This window comes from Clavispora lusitaniae (assembly GCF_014636115.1).
Source record: "Clavispora lusitaniae strain FDAARGOS_655 chromosome Unknown tig00000223_pilon, whole genome shotgun sequence".
In the NCBI taxonomy this organism is placed as follows: Eukaryota; Fungi; Ascomycota; class Pichiomycetes; order Serinales; family Metschnikowiaceae; genus Clavispora; species Clavispora lusitaniae.
This window is the reverse complement of record NW_027093981.1, coordinates 419,587-442,391: the sequence shown is the minus strand read 5'-3', so window position 1 is coordinate 442,391 and position 22,805 is coordinate 419,587. Positions and strand designations below refer to the sequence as shown.

General features: G+C 45.1%; 5 protein-coding genes across 5 annotated transcripts; 2 read left to right on the top strand and 3 right to left on the bottom strand. All coding sequences in view use genetic code 12, as the record gives it.

Moving 5' to 3' along the window:
• Positions 1-76: 76 nt before the first annotated feature.
• TRA1 (histone acetyltransferase) lies at positions 77-11,443 on the bottom strand (the record flags this gene model as incomplete). Its single annotated transcript, XM_002614196.2, has 1 exon — positions 77-11,443. The coding sequence occupies one exon, from the start codon at positions 11,441-11,443 to the stop codon at positions 77-79; it is 11,367 nt and encodes a 3,788-aa protein (XP_002614242.2).
• A 1,228-nt stretch (positions 11,444-12,671) lies between these two features.
• Positions 12,672-13,397, bottom strand: FIG1 (Fig1p; the record flags this gene model as incomplete). Its single annotated transcript, XM_002614198.2, has 1 exon — positions 12,672-13,397. One exon carries the CDS (start codon positions 13,395-13,397, stop codon positions 12,672-12,674), a length of 726 nt encoding a protein of 241 aa, XP_002614244.2.
• A 227-nt stretch (positions 13,398-13,624) lies between these two features.
• FOB63_004543 (putative acyltransferase) lies at positions 13,625-14,860 on the bottom strand (the record flags this gene model as incomplete). Its single annotated transcript, XM_002614199.2, has 1 exon — positions 13,625-14,860. One exon carries the CDS (start codon positions 14,858-14,860, stop codon positions 13,625-13,627), a length of 1,236 nt encoding a protein of 411 aa, XP_002614245.2.
• Positions 14,861-17,841: 2,981 nt separating this feature from the next.
• Positions 17,842-19,689, top strand: QDR3 (Qdr3p; the record flags this gene model as incomplete). Its single annotated transcript, XM_002614201.2, has 1 exon — positions 17,842-19,689. The coding sequence occupies one exon, from the start codon at positions 17,842-17,844 to the stop codon at positions 19,687-19,689; it is 1,848 nt and encodes a 615-aa protein (XP_002614247.2).
• A 1,524-nt stretch (positions 19,690-21,213) lies between these two features.
• FOB63_004541 (uncharacterized protein) lies at positions 21,214-21,524 on the top strand (the record flags this gene model as incomplete). Its single annotated transcript, XM_066102408.1, has 2 exons — positions 21,214-21,237; positions 21,318-21,524. The coding sequence occupies 2 exons, from the start codon at positions 21,214-21,216 to the stop codon at positions 21,522-21,524; spliced, it is 231 nt and encodes a 76-aa protein (XP_065958259.1).
• Positions 21,525-22,805: the final 1,281 nt, after the last annotated feature.

The window sequence follows — 22,805 nt, the reverse complement described above, 5'->3', positions numbered from 1 at the left end:
CATTGAAACAGCTTTTTTGCTCTCGTTAAACTAATCGATCTACATCAATATTTCATAAATAAATTCATTAACTCTTCTAAAAGTAAGCCATCCACAATGTATCTGCAGCTGCAAGATTATGTGGATTAACAGCTTGTGCTATCAATTCCAATACATTCTGCGTGCTTACTCCTGATCCCGAAGCACTTTGTGCCATCGAAACAACACGTTTGATAATAAGCTCAACATTGACCATGACGATCTCGCGCAATTGGCTATCCTGTGGAATTGGGCGTGGAGGATCTTGTTGAGTGAACCAAGAAATTACCTCATCCCGCACAAATAGAGTCAAGTACTGCTCCAAGTCTGAGCGGGGCTCTGTTAATGCTTTGGCGATAGCCAACACGTACACGGATAAGATTCCTTCGAGACCGGACTCACCAATCAACTTTTGAATGTTTGGAGTCAATCTGAACGGAACCATCTCTGCGTTGTAGAACAAAGGTGCCGGTCTTCCATTCAGACCATCCAAAGATGCATTCTTGCTAGCAATCTTACATGGCAACATGTCTGAGGTCCACACGTTACCAGATCCTCTGTTGACATGAATCTTTTGAGGCTGTCTTGTGTTGACACACATCATGTAAGTGGTGAAAATGAAGGACGCATATTGCGAAGTAAACTGCTTGCGGAACAACCAGAAATCTTCAAAGTTAGGGTAGAGATCCACAAAGTAGTTTTTCATTACCGTTGACGGAACCAAGAGTGTTTGGATTGCTCCTAAAATTTCCACTCTGATGCTCATCACATCAGGCTTGGGCAATCTTGGATCAAAAGCAGCACGTAACTTTTCAATCGTGTAAATGAATGGCTCGTCTCTGTTCTTACCATTGCGGAAACAGAAATCCTCGTATATCTTCTGCATGCTAACGTCTCTCGAATCGTCGTTGATGATTCTAATATGTGGAGATAAAGGAACCGCAATTGGGAGAGTGAACAGAATGTTCCGGCGCCGAGTTTCCACCTTTTTCGACAATTTGTCGTCGAAAATTCTGAATAGTTGGAATAATGACTCTTCCCGGCGACAATGTCTCGCAGCTGGGAATTGAACAGCGAAGCTATGCAAGCTGCCATCATTACCACGGATCTTCATCCGCTTATAACAAGCATTTGTTCCACGGGCCAAATCGATCGTAGGCAGGAAACGTTCAATCTTGACGAAATGCGAGTTGCTATCTTTGTTCAACAAGTACTGGCCAGGAACTTCAATTTCCTCGAACTTTTGGTGATGGAACTCGCTCAAATGTGGACATAAGTTTTCCAAGTTGACCTCGGTGAACCTACGATCCAACTTGTCCTCTAGGCGGTCTCTCCACTTTCTCAACTTCACAATGTATGTTTCCAAGTTTGGCTTCTCAAGTACCAAATCCTTCTCAAACTCTGCCCTGATTTGCTTAGGGAGCACAGTTTCCGCGAACCGTGTAATGTTTACCTCGGTCACTGGAGGCAATTTTGCATCTTCTCGAGGGTTTCCAAGCCTATTAAGGTATTGAACACCATCATTCAACAATGCTACACCTAATCTGTAAGCGTCTTCGTCAGCAGTGCACTTGAATCTCTGATTGATTTGATCAACCAAAGATTCCAATGAAAGCGCGAGCAATGGGTAAGCAGTCTTCAATATGCCCATAATTTCTTCCACATATTCCCAAGAGCGACGGATGTTACCTGAAGCAGGGATTTTTCCATCCACGCTTTGCTTTCCTTGATTAGTACCCTCGCCGTTTGTAGATGATTGCTTGTCTGCTTGACCATCCTTCGATTCGTTCGAGGATGCTCCATTTTGAGTCTCAGAGCTGCGATCTGCTGAAGTTTTATCACCCAGTGTGTCTTCGGCGTTTTCGACCTTGATTTCAGGTTTGGATCCATTACCATTCGATCCGCTTTTGGATTCAGGGCTACCTGAAGTATCTTTGGGATCCACAGAAGTGTGAAGAGAAGATTGGTTCTTCTGGCGAGACAATTCCATGTGTTGTCTTTGCTTAGCAGCGAAATCTTCCTTAGTGGTACGAAGTTGGAAATGCAATGCTTGTGGGTAGCTCTTAGCGATACGAATAAGAATTTGTCTCACTAACTTCGCCTCCTTGTAATACAAGGAATTCAATAACTGTGGAATAAACGTGATCCAGTACCACACTGGAACTTCACCTCTGAAATTCTCGAAAGCTTGCGCCAAAGTTCCAGAAGCATCGTCCAAACAAATAAGCCAAAGGATTCTAGCCAATAACTTTCTGGTCTTGCCATTTTTGTAAAGGCCAGCCGCTTGTAAGTAACAGCTGATTGCATTGTTGGCATACACCAAATCGTTTGGATTCTCTTTGAATCTACGGTCGTTGAAAACACCCCATTCAGCCCACGCCTTTGGCAAATTAAGATCGATTTGCACGGAAGTGGCAAACGCTTTGTTCGCCTCATCCTTTTGGTTAAGTTTGCTCAAAAACATTCCCTTCAATGTGAAGAATTCAGCTTTTTGTTGGGTCGCAAAGTAAACCAAGTTTGTATTACGAATCACGTCGAGACCAGTATTGAGCTCATTAGGGTTCTGGTAATGGCATTTTACCTGCTCCTTCAACTTCAAGAATGCTTCTTGAATCTCAATATTAGGAAGCTGGTAAATCTTAGTGAGTTGGTTAATGCAAACATCAGACATGTTGTGTTTTCTAGCAACATGAGCAAATCTGTTGATTACCCAAGCGATTTCATGGAATCCACGGTAGGCATATGAATTAGCATTTCCGTCCGAGTTTGTTTGTTGCAAAATAGGAATGAAAGGCATATACACCTTGTTGATCACCTGGAATGCGTGTTGTCTCCAAGTGATGAGATCGTTCCAAATATTGATATCATCCCATGTGTTTGGTAACCGTTCTCTCCAAACTTGGAGGACTCTCTTCAACTCCTGTGATTTGACATCCAAGTTTTGTGCATTCGTAGAAACGAGACTCGAGTACACTTGGCTTGCTTCCATGAATTCAACATACTGTTGGAAAGTATGAAGCAAAGGAATATGAGCATTGCCAAACCTTTGGGGAAGGCTGTGCCACTTCCGAAGCGCCAATTGTATTCCCTCGTCACACATTCTGGAGAGTTCAGGCAAAGTTTCCTTTTCTTGGCCGAATCCTTGTAAGCAGAGGAAGGTTTCAAAGACTTGGCGACGTGGAGTTGGAACATCCATGACACTCTTTACTGTTTGCTCGAGAGTTTCTCTATCCGCATTCCAATCGGCCACTCTCCAACCACATTCGAGTAGAAGATCTGAAAATCCTTCATGCTTGGCAAGTTCCGTAAGAATGTCCCAGTGTTGTAATTTCTCAGCACACAAGATCCAATGGTCCTCCCAAAGTGAATATTCCGATTGCCCGTATGGTAAAGCGCCGCTTCTAGCTTTGATTTGTGCTGTCTCATAGAGTTGCTGTGCCTTATCCCACATTCCAATTTGTTCATGGGACAAGGCAGATATGGTTTCTGAATATTTGGCGCGTCTTCTCCAAAGACCATAAAACATGTCGTCCTCCTTCAATGTAGCGTAAAGTTTTGCAAGCGCGTCTTGAGTGACTTCACGTACTTCGGCACTTCCATTAATCGACTGTTGTTCGGTTTTCTCAAGAATATGAATGCCTTGCGACCAGGCATTGAAGTTAGATGCAAGACATTCGACAGCAAAAGGAGGTAACTGGAGCTCCTCGCAACGTGATACACCTTCCAATAAGGACTGAATAACATTGGGTCTTGTATCGACCTGGCGAACGTGATAATCTTTTGACAACAAGATTACCAAAAATCTGGTGAAGTCCAAGTACTCTGAACGCGGAATTGACTCAAAAGCAATAGGGAAAATACTCGACCAGACTTTGTGCACGGTTTCACTGCTCTGATAAAACATATCAATGAGAGGCTCAAGTACGTCTCCGGCAGAAATGTTTGAGATTTCTTTCAAAAACTCGTTGTGGTTCTTCAAAAGTGTGTCTAGATCGCCTCTGGTGCTGTCAACGTCAATGTCCTTCTCCTTGTATGGGAATGCAGTGAGAGGAGAAACTTTGTTTTCTGAAGAAATGAGCTCTAATTTGTCATCAAAATTGAATGCACCAAACAAGAGTTGCAAAGCCTGGTTCAACCATGGGTAATCAGCTAAGTATTCCCAATTCTGCTCCCGAATCACGTAGTAAAGTCTTTTGCTGATATCTTTCTCCAAGCTATTGTTCAAAATAGACATGAGTTTCCGTCTAATCGAAACTTCAGATGACCGAGTGCCGACCAAAAATGGCTGCTCCATTCTTACAGTTAACTCTGTACAGCTAAATGTATCATCTTCGAAAATGTCCACAATAATCTGGTAGAACTCCTTAGACAAATGGGGTTCTCCTCTTATCTCAAAAATCATCATTTTAGCCAAGATAGCTGCCTTTTCTTTGGTGGTTGGGAACAAATCTGTTCTGGAAAATACCCAAGACTTCACAATCTTGATAATTTTCTCTAACGTGTCCTTGTCAAGAGACTTTTCAATGAGTTGTGCAAGCAATGACAAGAAGATCCGTCTCTGGTCACCTAAACTGGAAATTCTCATTGAACACAAGTTCAAGATCTTCTCCAAAAGCTTTGTGGTGATTTTAGCCTCATCACTATTCGCGGTTGTTTCTCTGGAGGCCCCTTGATGAGTTATTCCAATGTGGTCTTTGCAAAGTTTATTGAAAGTTCTCATGATTGAAGGCAACAACGGATCAAGTGTATTAGATCTGTAATTTGCCAAAGTCCATGATAAAGTGACACCAGCAGCAAGTGATGTTGTATCGCTCAAGTTTTCAGATACTGTGGTTGTTAGCAAGGAGACAAAATTTTTCATTTCAGAGTCTTCATCTTCAGGGAATTCGCCGTCATGCACAGTGTTGATTGCTTGAAGAATGGTTCTTAAGACTCTTTGAAGAACTTCTTGTATGTCGTGATTCTCTGATTTTATGCACTTCTCTAATAGCTTTTGAAGGTATCCCAAATTGGAAATAATCCATTCAGGCTTCTTCCACTCCAATACAACCCCCAAGACTTCCAATGCATTTAAGCAGTATCCCAAAAGGTTGGACGCATTCAAATCATTGGAGAGCAAGAATTTTTCGAAGAATGTAATCTTCACCGAAACTTCTGGCCAGTGTTCAGGGCTCAATAAATCGTATAAGATACCCAACGCCTTTTGGCCAAGTTCACTTTCAGACGCTCTTTGTGGACTGATACAAATATACCGAATAAGGAATGTAACGCATGCTTCTCTTTGTCCGAATGGAATCACATAATCGTCAGATGTAGTGAAATCATTAGAAGCACTTTCATTTGGCTCCTGTGTACTTGATGTATCTTTCAGTACATTGTTCTTTTTCATAGCATCCACTTGGTTTTCCCAGCTTAAAATAAGTTCTGCTAAATCAATGGCAAGAACTTGATTTTCCAAAGCAGCATTCGCCAATATGGTCAATTTGCCCATAGCTGTAATAATGTTTGAGATGAAATGTTCTCTTGCGGGGAAGAAAAGATCAGGATGCAGATTGATAAACTGATAGACATTCAAAACTTGTGTGACATTGAACCCATCTTCCGAAAGAACACGTCTAGGCCATTTAAGCCAGCTATTAGGTGCTTCGTCCTCAACTAGACGAGCAGACATTACTGGAGCAAGAATGTCCAACGCTTGTCTAACTAGGTGCCTTGAATCGTTCTGATGAGTACGAAGCAAGGCCACAAACACCTGTGTAGCAAGTTGAGATGGAGTTTCGTAAGCAGCAATAAAGTAGGAAGTCGTCACATAAGCCACGAGTTTCGTGATATTATCCTCCAATTTGATATAATTCCAACTAAACTTAATAATGTCCTTCCTGTAGTTGCTGATCTGTTCAGGCGCCCATTTGAGCAAGATAGATGTTGTTTCAAGTAAAGCAAATCTGTAAGTATCAATTGTACCAGACGTGCGGTCAGTAATGATGTCGTTGGTTGATTTCCAAATATTTTCATTCAACTTCTCTAACCACTCAGGACCATCAGCAAATAATGCATCGACACTGTGATATTCATGGGTAGAATACAAAAGAATTGAGTCAAAAACCCTTTTCAACAAAAGAATTTTAGCTTTCAAATGGCTGTCTGAAGCAATAAATTCCACGCATCTGGTCATGTATGTTTGCTTAAAAGTAACATCAGTTGATTTGACAACGCGTTCAAAGATAAAGTTTTCAACTTGATCATGAATCTTAATGTCTAGAATGCTGAACTGGTTAATCACTTCAAAAAGAAGGTCTGTCTCCGTAGGAGCTTGCTCCATGTATCTCACAACGATAGTCTGAAGTTTGGAGACTGCTTGATCTACTTGAAGGTGAGTGGTAGATACCAATGGTAACTGATTCTTTACGCCCATGATCTTTTCAGTCAAGTTTGACAAGTTTCTAAGAAGAGGAGCTTGTTCTGCAAACCATTCTTTATCATAATTGGAGATAGCTGCAATCAAGTCAACCGTATTGGCGAATTTGATCACCAAGATCTCGTTGGAAGCCTCGTTTTGAAGGTCAGTGATTATTCCATCCATCTTTTGTTTTGCCACCTCACGGATTTTTGGTCCGTTTTCAGCTCCAGCAAAATATGCCAACATATTACCCAATTTCCGGTTTTTGAAGTGAGACAAGTAATACTCCAAACAATTTTCAGGGAAACGGTTCAAAAACTTCAAAACTGGCGTTCTGAAAGGAGAGTTTTGATGTCTGTCCAAATGTCCCTCGAGATATTGCAAAGTGTTGATTATCTCTTCCATGAAAGTATACGCCTTAGCGGGCAAAAGGTGGAAAATATTCAAAATAGCCATCACAATCTGAACCGTGTGGTTGTTTTCTAGATCCTGGCCAGCAATTTGGCGCAAGGTATTTATTTGAGCCCAAGCCATCAAATGATCAAGCAATTTGCGACCAATTTCAACTCTAAAGTATGAAATTAACAATTCGAGTAGCCTAGCCAATGCTTCAAGACCAGAAACTGTCAATTTTTTATGGTCAGACAAGTTCATGAGCATTGGCCGGAGACCATTTTGCAATAGTTCTTTTGGAAGTTTGGCACTTTCGTCAAGGCTGGACTTCAATCCTTGGTGTGCAGCGTTTATGATCTCAGTGGACTTGTTACACAAAGCTTTGAAGAAAACACCCAAGATTCTGATTCTAGCCTCGGAAAGCGATCCCAAAGAAAAGCCTGGCATAACCAAAGCCATAGAAAGCAACCTAATGCAAACAACACGAAGTTCAATCAATTGCTTTGAAGTACGGTGTTCATAAAGACGATGAACATTCGCCAAAGATTCGTCTTCCGCGTCAACTAAAGCCAAAGCTTCTAAAAGAAGTCTGTTAAGCTCATCGTTAAAGGTCAAGAAGGAATTTTCCAAGCCCAAACAGTATGTAATGGCATCGATGTTTCCAATCTGCATTGGGAAGGGTAAAGCCCGCAATGGTTTGCCAAAAATTGGGGTCAATAACAAGTGCTTGGAGGGGCCGATTATAGTAGCAATAGGAACGCCTGTCGCATCTGATAAGACTTTCAACGACTTTTGTGAAACTTCTCTAACTATTGGAACAGCGCTGGCCAAATCATAAACCAAAGCTCCCACGAGTGTCTGGAAAGGCTTTTCCAGTACCGTTTCTTCCGAAACATTTGAATTGCACTCCTTCAAAATTTTCAACACCAAGTTCTTTGCCAATTCTCTCACTTCAAAAGGTGCACTATCAGGTGTATCCCTCAAGATAAAGAAAATAGATCTAACAAGCTCAAATTGCCGTTTGAAAAACCACTGAGGAGGAATATTCAAATCTTCAAGCATGGTTTTAAGACCCAACACACCTCCAAGTTTGCTGTGATAATACTCGCTATAACAGCAATGAGTAAATTTGTAAAACATTGCACGGAATAAAGGTGAACACAAGACATCAGTTTCGGAACCAAATAGTACGACAGCCGTTTTGTGGATGTTCTTAATTGTTTCCACACCCTTTTCACGAACAGACCGATCCCAGAAACTCAATGCGTAATTAAGGGCGTTGAAAAACACAGTCTCGCTAATGTACGCTTTGCCTTCTTGGTCTTTGACTGAAAAAGGGCGATCCTTTTTGATCTTTCCAATGACAGAAGTGCCCAAATGAAGCAATGTGAAGTGGTTTGTAATGTTATCAATCAATGTACTTGCCTCATCCTTGATCTCGGGGATAGATAAAGAAAAGAAAAGCACCTCCAACAAACGAGAGAAGAGTTTCTGCTGATTATCGAGTTTTGCTGCATCTTGGATCCCGGATGGCTCAAGTTCGGGGATCTCGGTAAGCTGATCCATTTTCAAAACCTCAACCTGTTCTTGGATATAAAGTGCATAGTCAGGTGGTATTGGAGTGGTGTCAATAAACAACTTCAAGATACTAGACAAATAATTGTATGCACTTATACGGTAATGGGCTTTTAGCCTTGGATCCTCGATCAACTTGATAGCAGACTCGACACCGGGTGTAATCGAAAGGGGAACACGGTCCTTGAAACCGTGAATTGTGAACAATGCTTTTACCTCCTGATCCAATTCCGATTGAGGTTTCAAGTCCTTGCAAGGTTTCATATGCTTATGGTTTCTTCCACCGAGTTTTCCTAAAATACGGATTGCAGTATGCGAATGTTGGTGGTGGTACGGAACAGGCTCTAGATGTTTCCACAATGCGGCCATGATCTCGTCAATGACGGGCTCAATCATCGGATCAAAATACTCTGCAGTCAAGTTGTCAACACATAACTCAAATGTCCGCAAACCTTGACTCACGAGCTCTTGAGAGCCATTAAGTGCATGGACTAAAGGTGTGGTCAAGTAGTTCAAATGTGGGACCAAAACGGATAATCGAACAGGAACCGTGAGACATAATTCGACGTAAATGTCCCGCTCGTATGGGCGTCTTGAGTTGGCAATTAGCTTGTTGAGAGTTTCAAGCAAAACTGGCAATATGGGCATGATTTCTTTGTAGAGATTCTCAAACCGACCCCCGCTGATGCTTCTAAACAAGGTTCTAACCAAGTAAGAATACAAAACGGGTTCTTCAGCCTCGGTGGCCAAACGAAGAGATTCTAATATTAAGAACTTCAAATGCGGGAGAATCACGCTTTCGTTGGCGGCAGGGAAGAGGTTGACTGACATAAAGCAGAGTTTAAATAATCTTATTAAGATGTTCGATTTGATAAGGTCAACCTTGTCTAGCTGGTCGAGTCGCGATCTGAGGAAAGAAATCAATATACCCGAGAAATTCGACGATGTGATTTCACTCGCTAAGAAGAACTGTGGAAGATGAAGTAATGCAGCATTATCAAGCATAGAATCAAAAAGGAAAGGTAATTCTGCGCTGACTATTTCGTTGAAAGATGCAGGGTCAATGTGAATGAAGATTGTGGCAAAGATTTCCATCAAATCTTTTTCCTCCTTTGAAGATGTGATTGGGAGATTTGGTCCACCAGTGGAGAAATCAAATGCTTTTGGTTGCACTGTTTGTTTAGGCTTGGTGACGGAGAAAAATTTGAGACAGCTGATACCACCTCTGAATAAGCTGCGGAGAATATTGATTTCTTCGAGGGAAGTGAGTTTTGCTGAATCATTCCACTTGTCATAGTTTACTAACTGGCCTGGATTATTTGGATCCTGTTGAACAGGCTGTGGAGGTACAGGAGGATTACAACTCTTCAAGCCGAAAATTACCGATTTAAGGAAAGTCATAAGCGTTCGGAAGAGGTAACGTGCGTCTTTCAAAAGATCAGAGTTTGTTGAAGGTGAAGTAACTGAGATGGGAGAGAGTTCTTCGACGCCGAAAATGTCAATGTCATCTTTTTCTGGCAGTGGAGACTTTTCAGAGTCGACATCCATTTTTGAGTCATCTTCTTTCTTATCGTCCCATAAAGTGCCATTAGGAATTTCAACGGCTTTGGAGCGATAACGTTCGATTGCCAACTTGGAATCCGATTCTTTGAATTTGCGTTTTTCCTCGAACTCAATGTGCCGACGCAAAATGTATGGGTATTTTCTGTTGAGGCTATGGAAACGCTTGGCGTACGAGTCTATAATGATCATGAACAACTGTCTTCCTTCAAGCTTGTTGGGCAATTTCATGATACGCTCGACCAAATTCAAGAGAAGCTTTGCACTCATGATCTGGACAGTCAAAGCAAGAGAATCATCTTTTAAAAGATCGCAGTAGATTTGCACGGTTGACCAGATTTGCTTAGGAGTCAACTCGTTCCGCACATTATGGATGAAATCAGCCACTGTGGAGTATGCCAAGGGACGTAAAGTTTCAAACGAAGTGAGACCATGGCCAATGAGGATCTTTTCGTCAAACAAAAACTCGATTTTTGGCACGAAGTGCAGACGGAACGGCGTGGACAAAATGTGGCGTGTAGCATGGAGTAGTTCTTTTCTGGCCACCGAAAGCTCTGCAGGGCAGTCTTGAAGGAGACGCAAAATCACATCGGGCACGACATTGGCCTGGGCTGCAGGCAAATGTTGCGAGGCGTATCCACGGATGAAAACATAGGCCAAAAACGAAGCTGCTTTTACTTGGCCCAAGATGAAATCAGAGTATGCTTGTCTGTTTGTGATTTGGGGCAGAATAGCCGTGACAGAGGAGGCCGACTTCAAAAGTTCTTTACGGAACTGCTTTTGCTGGGGCACTTGCAAAAGGAGAATGTGGATTATTTTGGGCAAAAACACCGGAAGCGAAGTTTGCACCAAGGATTTGTAGGATGAGTAGAGTGAGACCATGGTGATTGGACACTCGGCCAAAGTTTTGAAGGACATCATGGCCTTTGCCAAGGTTTTCGACTTATCCTTCTCCAAGGAGCCAGGAGCCGACGACGCCTTTGCTTCTTCCTCTGCATCTTCCACCGAAGGCTGAGACGAGAAAACCCGTTCCACCGCCTCATCCATGTTGTCGTAGACACGATTTATGAGCAGCACAAAGGGCTCTACTTTGTCGGCCAAGGTTGTTTTGTAGGCCTTGTGCAAGCTGGTGATGATCTTCATACAGAGCACGCCATTGTCTTCGTTTTCATTTTCTAGCACTTTGGTGAGACACACCAAGATGCTCTCGGAATAGGGCTGGAACGTCTCGGTCATGATCGAGCGGTGGATGATCTCAAGCACCAGATTACGCAACTTGTGTTCGGGACTGCTGCTGCTGAAGGAAATGGGCACCGTCTCAAGCTTGGAAAGGAAAACAGGCACTAGATTCTTCAAGAAATACTCGTACTCGGCAGCACCGTTGAACGCCTCGATCATATCGAGCAACTCCGAAAGCACAGACTGCGACTCCTTGTAGTCATTTTCTGCGTCTCGGAGCCGCTGCACAAACGTGTCGAGCTGTTCCACGTAATTCATGGTGTTTGATTAGAAACAAGTGAAGCGCGGTGGAAAATGTGGGAACGGGCCTGGCTTGGTAGAGGCCGCGCGCACGTGAAACTCACGTGCACGCTCCAACCGTGCCACTGGATATGGTTGGAGATTGTTGAAGCTGGGATCGCTGGGTCCTTGGGTCGTTGGGTCGTTGGTGTCGCTGGTGTTGGAATAGCAGGTGTCGCTGGAGTTGGATCTTTGAAGAATTTAGTGTACTGTATTTCGGAACGGGTTATGGTGCTGCGACATTGCAGCTACGCGACATTGGAATTCCAAGCCGGATGTGCTATTGTAGAAGAGGTATAAGTTCTTATATTGTTGGCGGCTTGTAGGTCCTAGATTAACTATAGAGCTGGATTCATTAATGTTTTTGTCTGGTGTAATCTGTTCAGTTTCTTTGTTGAATCTAGCGTAATGCGAAATATCCCAGTTTTGGCTCAAGCTGACAAAAGTCCATATTAGAGATTAAAAATGATCGAAATGATTAAAATAATACAATGATCGAAATCATCAAAATGGTAGAATGATCAAAATTCACGACTGTGCTGAAGCCAAAACTTGAGACCTATCTGCTCATATTATGATACAAAACAACCCAAACAGATAAACTAAAGCAGTAGCCATAGAATGTGATCTTAAAAAATAAACGCACCCATATAGTTGTTATAAAAGATACACCAATCAATGATAATTTTTATGAGGAAGCTTCAATCAAGCATAAAAAGATTATAATGAATCAATATTTGATAGTGAAAAAGCTTATATATACATTGACTTGACTTGATGGATTTAATATTAGGAAAATATATCATCAAGTACGAAAAAACTCAGAATAAGAGTGGTAGTCATGGTCATTTCTTAGAAGCTAGACCAAGTTTATGAACTTCCAAACTATAATTTGATTCCAAAAGGTCACTACGAGATAAGCGAGAACATTAGAAGACATACACGTAGGATTAACTGACCCCATTTTACTTTAGAACTTTCCTACTGGAAGTGTTCTCACTTTTGTCGTCACAAATAGACAAGAAAAGCTTTTCGTGAGAAATCATTAGGAACTGCGTTAATTGGCAGATACTTACCTAGGTAATAAATATTTGCACAAGCAATAGCATGATCTTTACATCATTTCATGAAAAGGCATAATAAAGGCATATTGTAATATCTTGCATCTTACGCAAGATACATCTAAATTAGAAAAGAAATGCAACAGTCATGAACTTTCATGCTTCAACTGCTGTGTCGTTTCTGGCTTGTTAGATCGCTGGCTAAAGCATTCTGCTCCTAATGCCAAACAGGATGCCAATAGAAACGCAAATGCCGTCCAGGTCATGGCCTCTGCCCGTCCGCCCTTGGCCACAATTACCAAGCCCAGCAGCGCAGCTTCGGAAAATGACTTTGCACCTGCTACTGCCTGATGTTGAAGCATGGCTCCAAGCCCCCATATCATCAACGCCAACGCCGCCAAGCCACAGCCTACACGACGCACGACACCTTTTCCCGGCACCAACGGTAGTGCAAGCCACGACATCACAAGTAAGAGGACCAAGCACAATGCGAGGCTAGTGGCGAGAAGGCGTGGATGGCACACGTTCCGCAACGCCTTGGAAACTTCCACTAAAGAAAGCGACGATTCACCAACGCTAATGGTGGCGTATGGGGCCAAATTCAGAGCATTCTTCGCAGTGGAGCACATCTTCGACCCATCAGCCAGTACACACATGCCCAAGTACCCTGCAGCAAGCGATAGTTCCGTGATCAGTGAATTGGAAAATACACTATTCGCAATCGTTTCCTTGAACTCAAGCCGTACAAGGTAGACTTTGGAGTATGCTGCATCTGCAGACGTACAGCCGACAAGGAGGAAGCCGAGAAGGAAAACGGCAATAAAGACAGAAACTGGAGCGGCACTCTTGATGAAAAAGCCAATACCGAACATGGAGAAGACCTATCTATGAGGTGGAAAGTTGTTGGCTGAAGAGGCATTTATCAAGCGACGTTAATTATGTGACAAGGATGAAACACGGTATGCGAGATTGCGAAACTGAGCAGAGAAGAAGAAGCAATAACCCGACTGGACACACCTGTTACTGAAATGAGACAGGCGAATTTAAAGAAAGCAATGCGAAGGCGATGCATACATTTTCGGAAGGAATGCAGACATATCTATAATAGACTCCACGCAAATGAAATTAAACGCACAGAGAGGTACAACATCAACACAAGGGTCAACAGCGGAACAAATGGCGCTAGAGCTTCTAAAGGCGAGCGCAATTGGAAAGGAGCCTCGACGGTTTTCGTTTCTTCGCCCTCGAACAGGCCCGTGGCGAAAAAGCGCAGCATGAGCTCGTCCTTGGCGTACCACGCATCGTAGAGCCACTCCTCGAACTGGCGCATGACCTGTGGGTCAACGTCGTCCACGTCAATGTTGCCGTCGTCCGGGCCTAGCGGGATGTCGGCGAGGTTCCACGTACGCACGGCAAAATTGATTTTGCGCGGGCCGTAGCCAAAAAGATAGTATGCTTTGAGCGTGAAAACTTCCTCACCGTACTGTTCCGGGCCCAAACCCGTATATCCTGTGGTGAGGTCGTACACCACATCCACAGAGCCCCGCAACAGGCGAAGCATCAAGAAAAGGCCGCGGGCGCGCGGAAGCAAGACGTGGCGAAGCGGAGGCCGGTTGATGCTGGCGCAGAACTTGTCCAGGCGCTCGCGCGTGTGGGGCGACATCACTGTGCCCTCCGGGTAGACAATGAGGTGGTAGTTGGCGGCCACCAGGCCATGGCCCGGGGGCCATTGGCGAACGCCGGGCAAACGGGAGGACTCGGACGCAGCACAGGTGACGCCGGCCACGGGGCCCATGCCGCGGGCATTGGCGTCGAGCTCCAACAACTGCAGCGTCAAGCGGAGCTTGTCGGTGGCCCACTTGCGCAGCAAGAACATGAAGCGGAAGCGGCGCATGCCGGGGCCCAAGACGGGGATTTTGGCCAAGTTCTCCTTGAGCACAATGTAGGCGGCGCCGGCATGGCCGCCTGTGTAGGCGAGAAACCACCAAAAGAGCCAGTCGGTGTAGATCTGGTGGTTCAGAATCCACACGGCGTTGTCGGCCAAGGTCAGGTGCAAGTGGCCTGCGCGCACTTCGAAGCGCAGCAGCGACATTTGGCGCGCGTCCCAGGTGACCGACACGGCGGTTGGGTTGACGAGGGCGGTCAAAAACGTGAGCAAGGCGAGAAAATGGCTTTTTGTGAGGGCGACGCATGCGTGAAAGAGCGCGGGGTGGCGGCTAAAAACCACGCCGCCCAATTCTTGAAGGAGCCGGATCCCAAGCGTGCCAAAGATGAAGGCGAAAATCACAAACGCCGTTCGGAGCACCACCACGGGCCAGCTGTGGCGGGAAATCATGATAAAAGACGATTGAGCTGGGTTGTAACTGTACTGTAACTGATAACTGAACTGAACTGGTTATTGTAACTGTAACTGTAACTGGTTACTTGAACTTGTCACTTGTTATTTGATAACTGGTTTGATAACTGGTACAATTGTACTTGTAGCTGTTAACTTGGCTTGACTGCTTGGCAGCAGGGCTTGAATACAATTCCAGATCCGATTGACCAGGCTGTGGCAAAAGAAACGGAGTTGAAACAGTCCGCGGAGTATGCGGTATCATGCACATAGACCGGGTGATGTGGGAGAAGATTCGCGCATGCCGTCAGATGAGTGGGGAAGAGAGTAGACAAGAGAAAGAGAGTAGACAAGAGAAAGAGAGAAGACGAAAGAGAAGAGAAAATGAATAAAAGAAAAGAAAAGAGGAAAGAAAAGAGGAAAGAAATGGCTGGACTATAGCGTTCTGGTCAATAATTTATTTCAGCCTACTTTGACTGTAATGGCATCTAGACTGCATCGGTTTGTAACCTTTCCATACAGTTCGGCCACAGTCAAGAGAGACCAAAGAGAAAGAAAGTAGAATGCTTGTTAAATTACATGGTAAATTACATCCAGATGGCATATATTCTCTGTCTTTCAAAAGTAATACGTATATCTGACAAAAGCACATTGGCCGCATGATTGGAATTTAAAGCACTATGGTTCTTCAAGATGGGCGTGGTTAATTGTCACGAGGGATGGGGCAGCCTGATAAAGTGTAGAAACAAATTTCTGAATACTAATTTGCCGTACTCTGAACGTCGTGATGTTGAATAATATTTGGCCTTAGATGTGTCTAATGACTATTTACCTAAAGTTCTCTAATGCTCCCCATAAAAATCTGCAAGAATCTCCAGTTATATGTTCATGACGAATTGATGCATCAAAGCCCCCAAAAAACTTCATCACAAACTTCGGCAAATACGGTGGGAACAGAGACGACAAATTTTCATGAAACACAGAGACTTCCAAAAGCATTTTTCAATGCAACAAGTCATAGCATCACCAAATATGTCGATGAAAGTCCATTCCAATGTGTTACTATTTCAACTTTACTCCAATCTTCTTAAAGATTATCTGCAGACCTGAATGCTTGAGCCTTAGGTCGTAGGAAGAAAGGCCAAGCAATGTTAGCTGGGTCCACTACTGGATTATGACGCCTGAGGCTGTTCTGAATGGCTTGATTGTTCGAATATATCGTCCTCATATCTTTGCTTTACATTCCAATGAATGAAACCCTTCATCGTGAGAATTGGCTAAGCAAAATCCATGTGTTGGCAAAAATCCACCACATTTCTTTAGCCTGGACAAGAAATCGCTGCGCCACGTGTGATAATGCAACAATGTAACAATATTGGTAGCCCCCGTGTTGTAAAAGGGCGATTGCATTGAAGCACGGACCAGAAAGAAGTAAGCCTATTGTCCAGGAAGGGATCTTACCATGTGAATATGCCAACGTGCGAAAAGTATCTCGAATTTGATATTCGGGAGAATCTAGCGTAGTGGAATCTTAACATTACGGAGATTCCGATGCTATATTGGTCAGCCACGAAAGTTGCTGGCTTTAGGAGAGGCAGTTCCTCATCATACCATGGCCGGAGTACATTTATCTGGGCAAAATCGAGAAGGTCAATTAATCCGTGGTTTTGAGCGCAAAGATCCGGGCCATGCACGGAAGGCTCTTTCGGAGGAACAATTGTGTCTATAATCCTGACAGATAATAAGACCGAGCAAATTTTCCTTGCCAAGAAAGCTGTCGGGAATAGAGTAGTTATTCGTGCACACTGATAAGATTGTTCTGGATAACATCTGAAGGGCCCATGTATTGAGGTCGAGATTGCTCCAAAAGTCTAGGCTTTGCAGATAACGGTGCAGATTTAGTTCCAGTCTCTGCCCGAGCGCAAAATTAACCCACCACACTGATGTATGCATCTTCGGACCTCCTACTACTGTATGCTAGAGAGTGGTGTTGACAATCTGGATGAACTATTCTGGCAAACTATTCGGAGTAAATTCTTGGTATCACCTTTCGGCATCCTACTGTTTTGTCTCCTTGTAACCATTCCCTGGACTCTCGTGTAGACTCTCGAGACTGTTTCAGTTGCAACCATATTCTTGGCAGGTCCGACGAACGACCATTGTGGACAATTGCAAATTCTATCTCTTCCCGCCACATTGCCCATTGTGTAGATAATGCGAAGATCCCATATGAAAAAGATAACGCACGATATGCATAGAAGGAGAGCAGGACAGAGAGCCACAGAGAGATCATAGAACTGAGCCACTCCAAAGGCAATAAACACCAGACAATAAAGCAACCAGAAACAACCACACAACCAGAAAACACACAACCAGGAAACCAGACAACCACACAATCACACAACCAGAAAACCACACAAAACACTAAGACAACACAACCAGAAGCTACGAAAATCTTGGCGGGCGCAAGTGCTGTCGTGGTGTTCTACGCATGGTTATGCGCGGCTGGCATGCCCAGAAAAGCAAGATAACGGGCGTGCCATGCGCGCTGCGCTAGCGCTTTGACACATGCATGGCGGATAACGGTCTTGAACGTGCTTGATCCACTAGTGGGCGAAGGAGTAAGTTGAAGGAGTTTGTTGGCTGACTGGACCCAAGACGAGCTGGAGGACAGAAGACGACAGGATAATGGAAAGAAAAAAAGAAAGAAAAAAGAAAAAAAACAGAAGAAACCTGGAAAGAAGACAGAACGACAGATAATGCGAGCATGAGGGCCACAACGTCCCAGACAGCAAGAGACAAGCCTTGGCGCCGATTGACGTTGCACACCACGTTTAGCGGTCCAGCGGCCAGCCCTGCACGGGTCTTGCAACAATGACACATCGGGTGTGCAGACAGGCAGGTGTGGAGTGCATTTTGGCGGAGAGCTCGGCCATAACTAGCGGCCGAATCGCCGAGTTTTGGAGTCACCCCAACCAACCATGTCCTCTTCCATTTCGCTAGCCAGCACGGCGCTGGCGGTCTCGGACTTGGAGGCGCAGCCGCAGAGTCTCCATGCCGCCTCGGCCGACGGCGCCGCGGCCGAGAAAACCGTGCGGCCCGCCGTGTCGCACAAGGTGCCGCCCAGCGAGCGCCGCGGCCTTCTTTCGTGGGTGTCGCTTGTGCCCGAGTTGGACGACGCCCGCAACTACGGGCCGTACCAGAAACTCTTGCTTGTTTTCGTTGTCGCCTGCGCCGGCACCACCGGGCCCATGGGCACGTCGATCATTTTGCCTGCAGTGGAGGACGTTGCGCGGCTGCTCCACACTTCAGAGACGATGGTCAATGTGCTGGTGGGCATTTTCTTGTTGTCGCTCGGGGTTTTCCCCATGTGGTGGTCCAACTTCAGCGAGCGCCACGGCCGCCGGCCCGTGTACATTGTGTCGTTCTCGTGGTTTTTGGCGTTTTCCGTCGGCTCCGCCGTGGCGCCGTCCATCTCGGCGCTCATTGTGCTTCGAATGCTAGCGGGCGCGGGCGCGCTGGCGGTGCAGGCGTGCGGCGCGGCCACCGTGGCGGACTTGTACGTGCCCGAGGAGCGCGGCGCGGCGCTCGGCATTTTCTACTTGGGCCCGCTCTTGGGCCCGTTTCTTCTGCCGATCATCGGCGGTGCCGTGGCGCAGGCGTGGGGGTGGCGCGCCACCATGTGGGTGATGGTGATTTTCTGCGGCGCCAACGTGGTGCTGATTTTGTTGTTTTTGCCCGAGACGTTGCGGCGCGAGGACCAGCGGTATGTGGCGCGGCAGCGCGGGCGCGAGAGCGAGAGCGAGCGCGAGCGCGAGCAGGAGCATGAACGAGAAAAAAACGAACAAGCCGAACAAGCCCAAGCCGAAAAAGACAAACAAACACACGAACAAGAAAAAGACGAACAACAAGACCAGCCATCTCCGTCTCCCGTGAAAACCAAGGCCGTCACGGCCACCCTCTCCGCCCGCCGCTCCGGCTCCAGCACGCCGCCGCTTCTCACGGAGCCCGCGTTCGACAGCCTCATGCCGTCGCTCTCGCGGCTCTCGACCAACGTTTCGCGCGCGCCCGCGCCGCCTGCCGCCCGCGCCAACTACGCCGCCGCCCGCCACTCGTACGCGCGCCTCGCCTACGACTACATCGTGCGCCCGACCCACGCCATTGTCCTCCTAGGGTATCCGCCCGTGACGCTAGCCGTGGCTTACTCGGCCGTCTCGTTTATGGGCGTGTACTTCTTCAACATTGCCATCACCAACGAATACAGCGCGCCGCCCTACGACTTTTCGCCCATCATTGTTGGTCTCATGTATGTGCCCAACTCTGTCACGTACATTCTTGCATCGGTGCTCGGCGGCCGCTGGAACGACCGCCTTTTGCGCCGCCACGCACGCAGGCACAACGGCGAGCTCCGGCCCGAGGCCCGTCTCTCGTGGAACCTCGTCACTGCGGCCGCGCTCTATCCGCCCGCCTGCCTCATTTTCGGCTGGTGCCTCGACAAACACACCATGTGGCTTGTTCCGCTTGTGGGCACTGCGCTTTTCGGCTTTGCCTCCATGCTTGTCATTGGCATCACCTTGACGTATATCATTGACGTGTTGCCTGGAAAGGGCGCCACGGGCGTGGCGCTCAACAACTTGGTGCGGCAGATTTTCGCTGCCACCGCCACTTTTGTCACCAAGCCCTTGCTCAATGCCTTGGGCCCGGGCGTGCTTCTCTCCATTTACGTGGGCGTGCTTACGCTTGCCCTTCTGTGCATGTGGTACCTTAAACGCAACGGCGCCGACTTGCGTGCCCGCCATGATCTTACAGACTACTATGCAAGGCTCTAACGAGGTTTGGTAGACCTGTCTGAAGGCGATTTATTTGGTGACTGAATTGGTTTCCTCTGACTGATTGACTGAATGAGTTTTCTCTGATTGATTGACTGAATGGGGTTTTTCTGATTGATTGAATTGGTTTCCTCATTTGGAGATTGACCGAGTGGGTTTTCTCTGATTGGCGATTTTCTGCATTTGATGATGATCTGATTTGGTGAATACTGTATTTGATGGTTTGATCATTGAGTTGTTCTGATTGGTATCCGATTTGATTAAATATTATGTTATTGATTTGATCTTGATACTCAATGTTGATGAATTGATCTTGTCCAATGTTGATGATTTGATCTTGATTCAATGTTGACGATTGAAGACGTTGGTTGATCTTGCGTGTTCTGATGATTTCCGTGACCTCTTTTCCTTTGAGATTCTTTCATGCTTCTCATATTCTAGCATCAGATGCGGATTTCTCATTCATCGGATCTCATGTATAGGCTCAAAGGCTGGCCTTTGCAAATTATTTATGAACGACATAAAATGATGTAGTCCCTACCAGTCCCAACGGCCCAGAAGTTGGGACTCTGCCTATGCCGATTAAAGATGTGTCCAGTCTTTTCAATGGGTCTAAATGATTCCTAGACGTTATAAATCAGATAAGACTGTATCCGAGAAAGCGGAGGGTTCTCCATATCTTTTTTTTTCATGTCCCACAGAGAATTCCAGGAAGGGCTCTTGGATCGAGGATCTCCGCTTATTCTGAACATGGGCCTGTGGTGTCTCTGAAGTAGAACTCCGGGTATATGTTAGAAAGAAATTCGGCTCGTTTCCAGTTCATGCTGGTCTGCTTTGAGTGAAATTTAACGATGATCGCCAGCGTTACAAAAGAAGATGTGTAATTGGATCCTTTATGAACTTGCCCATCGTGGTTGGTATTATACTCGGGCAACCGCTCTATCGATCTATGTTCTATCTCGTTCAAAGAGACCAAAGTCCCAAATCTCAAGCAAAAAGTGACTTTTCAATAATTGAAACGTCTGGGTGAAATTCTTTGAGTGGCCCTGGCCCACGAGATGGACACCAATATTGCCCAAACTTCCATCTATGCGGACATTTCTAATATTGGACATGCTGACACGGAGTTGGATGCTTCACAACCAAAAGAGCATGCAATAGAAATCATACAGAATGCGGCTAATGAAACCGGCTTTTCTACCGCCTCTGTATTCCTAAGTTTATTTCTATCAATGTAAGTCGCGACGTTATTAGTTCCAGAACTCCAAATATGAAAACGACTTACACAATGGTTGAATAAACTTATTAGAATCTTTACTATCCATCCTTTATTACGCTAATTCATTCATTCATAGTATCTCTGCATCTCTACGTCTTTATTTATCCGGTGTTGACAATCAGCTACTATGTTCATCATATTGCTCATTAGGTATTCTTTATCCATCATCAAGAAATGATGCCAACAATAACTATTTGGTATTAAGAAGTACCGAGGAGTATTGCGGGAAATATCTCTTCTCCTCAATGGTTCTTGGAAAGTTATTTCTTGTGGATCCTTTCCGGATAAGATCACCTATTTTTCTCTAGGACGATTTCTCTAAGGATCACCTCTTCCCGATATACTCTAGCCAAACATTGATATGTCCAACCCATCTGCTTTGAAGATCCTCAGTCCAGCACTAGTCTGTCTGAGGCCTTCAGTGATGGATGGATCTCTGATGTACCAGCAAGAAGCCAAGGTGTGCATGAAGCTTGACGTTGCTGCATCAAGGTGTCACATCCGGCATGACAGTATCACGGGTGAATGCTCAGCTTCTTATCTTCTTTTGTCATAAATGTCCCAAGAATCGAAAGAAAGTCTTTTGGACCATGCGAAAGACAATTCTCTAGAAAAGCTTGATTCCGATGACGAATCAACGATACCCGTCGAAGTCGAGTTCAAAATCTGGGATAAAGCAAAATACAAAACGTCTTCAAACCGCCTTCGCTTTGTTTTCAACGAGGATTTATCTGTAAAGGAAGCCGGCGAAAGGGCATTCGAGACCTATTTTGGCGATATCCCCCAAGAAATCAGTGTTTTAATTCAAGCAAAAGGCTCGTCGCCATCGGCAATTGCCAATGTGAATGTGAAGATCAAGCGCATTTTGAAAGAGGGGGACACCTTGATTCTTTCAGACGATCTCGACAAATACAACAGAAGACAAACAATAGATCCTCACCCAATATTCAGCTGCTTTCTTATACTTGTCGCGGGGTTATTCTTCGTGGGGTTATTCGGGTTAGGAATATTTTCAATGATACTTATAGTGAGGAATTTGTTTACTGTCCTTTTAGACAATGGCTATCTCTGGAAATAGGTTTTCGGAATCAGGCCTCCTCCAATGACTTATAAATGAAAGGTGAAGGCAAATCAAATATGGAAGACTCAAAATGGGGAATTCAACTTTAGACATAGGAAATAATCAAGTATAAGGCAGTTCGAAGCTCTCGCCGACTCAGGCGTCTTTGAATGGGTCTCGACCTTTCACTCTTATTAACCTACATAACTCTCTTCCATGAATGGTTATTCTCAATCTACTACGCCTAATCTTTCGACCTTTCGCTGCGAAACAAAGATGTATGTAACATTACCAGTCTTATCGAAGCAATCCTAATCGACTGTCGAGTAATGGAGATATTTACATCTCCGACTAGAACTATCGTATGTCCATCTACGAATACATTATAGATTTCCAGCACCAACTTAATAGCTCCAACCTCTCCAACTTAATAACCACCTCTCCTCAGCCCTTCAACTTCATCTACACCTTCCACACAAAGTATTTATGAAGTTCGCTCTAACTTTCATTCCGCTCACAACGCCTCTAGTCTGTGTTGATCTTCTCCGCCCTAGGCTTCTTCACACGAGGCCCGGCACGTCTGTGGCCAGCGAAAAAGCTTTTCTAGAGGCCCTTCATTCTCTTCCAAAAGACCGTCGTGTGCTCATTAGAAGAAAAGATTCCGATGGTCGACGATTGCAGATATGAATGAATAGATGAAGCACCTCATCAAGAAAGATGATATTTTGTTCCTTCTAGATAGTTGTAGGGGGTACATTACATGGATGATCTTCTGTG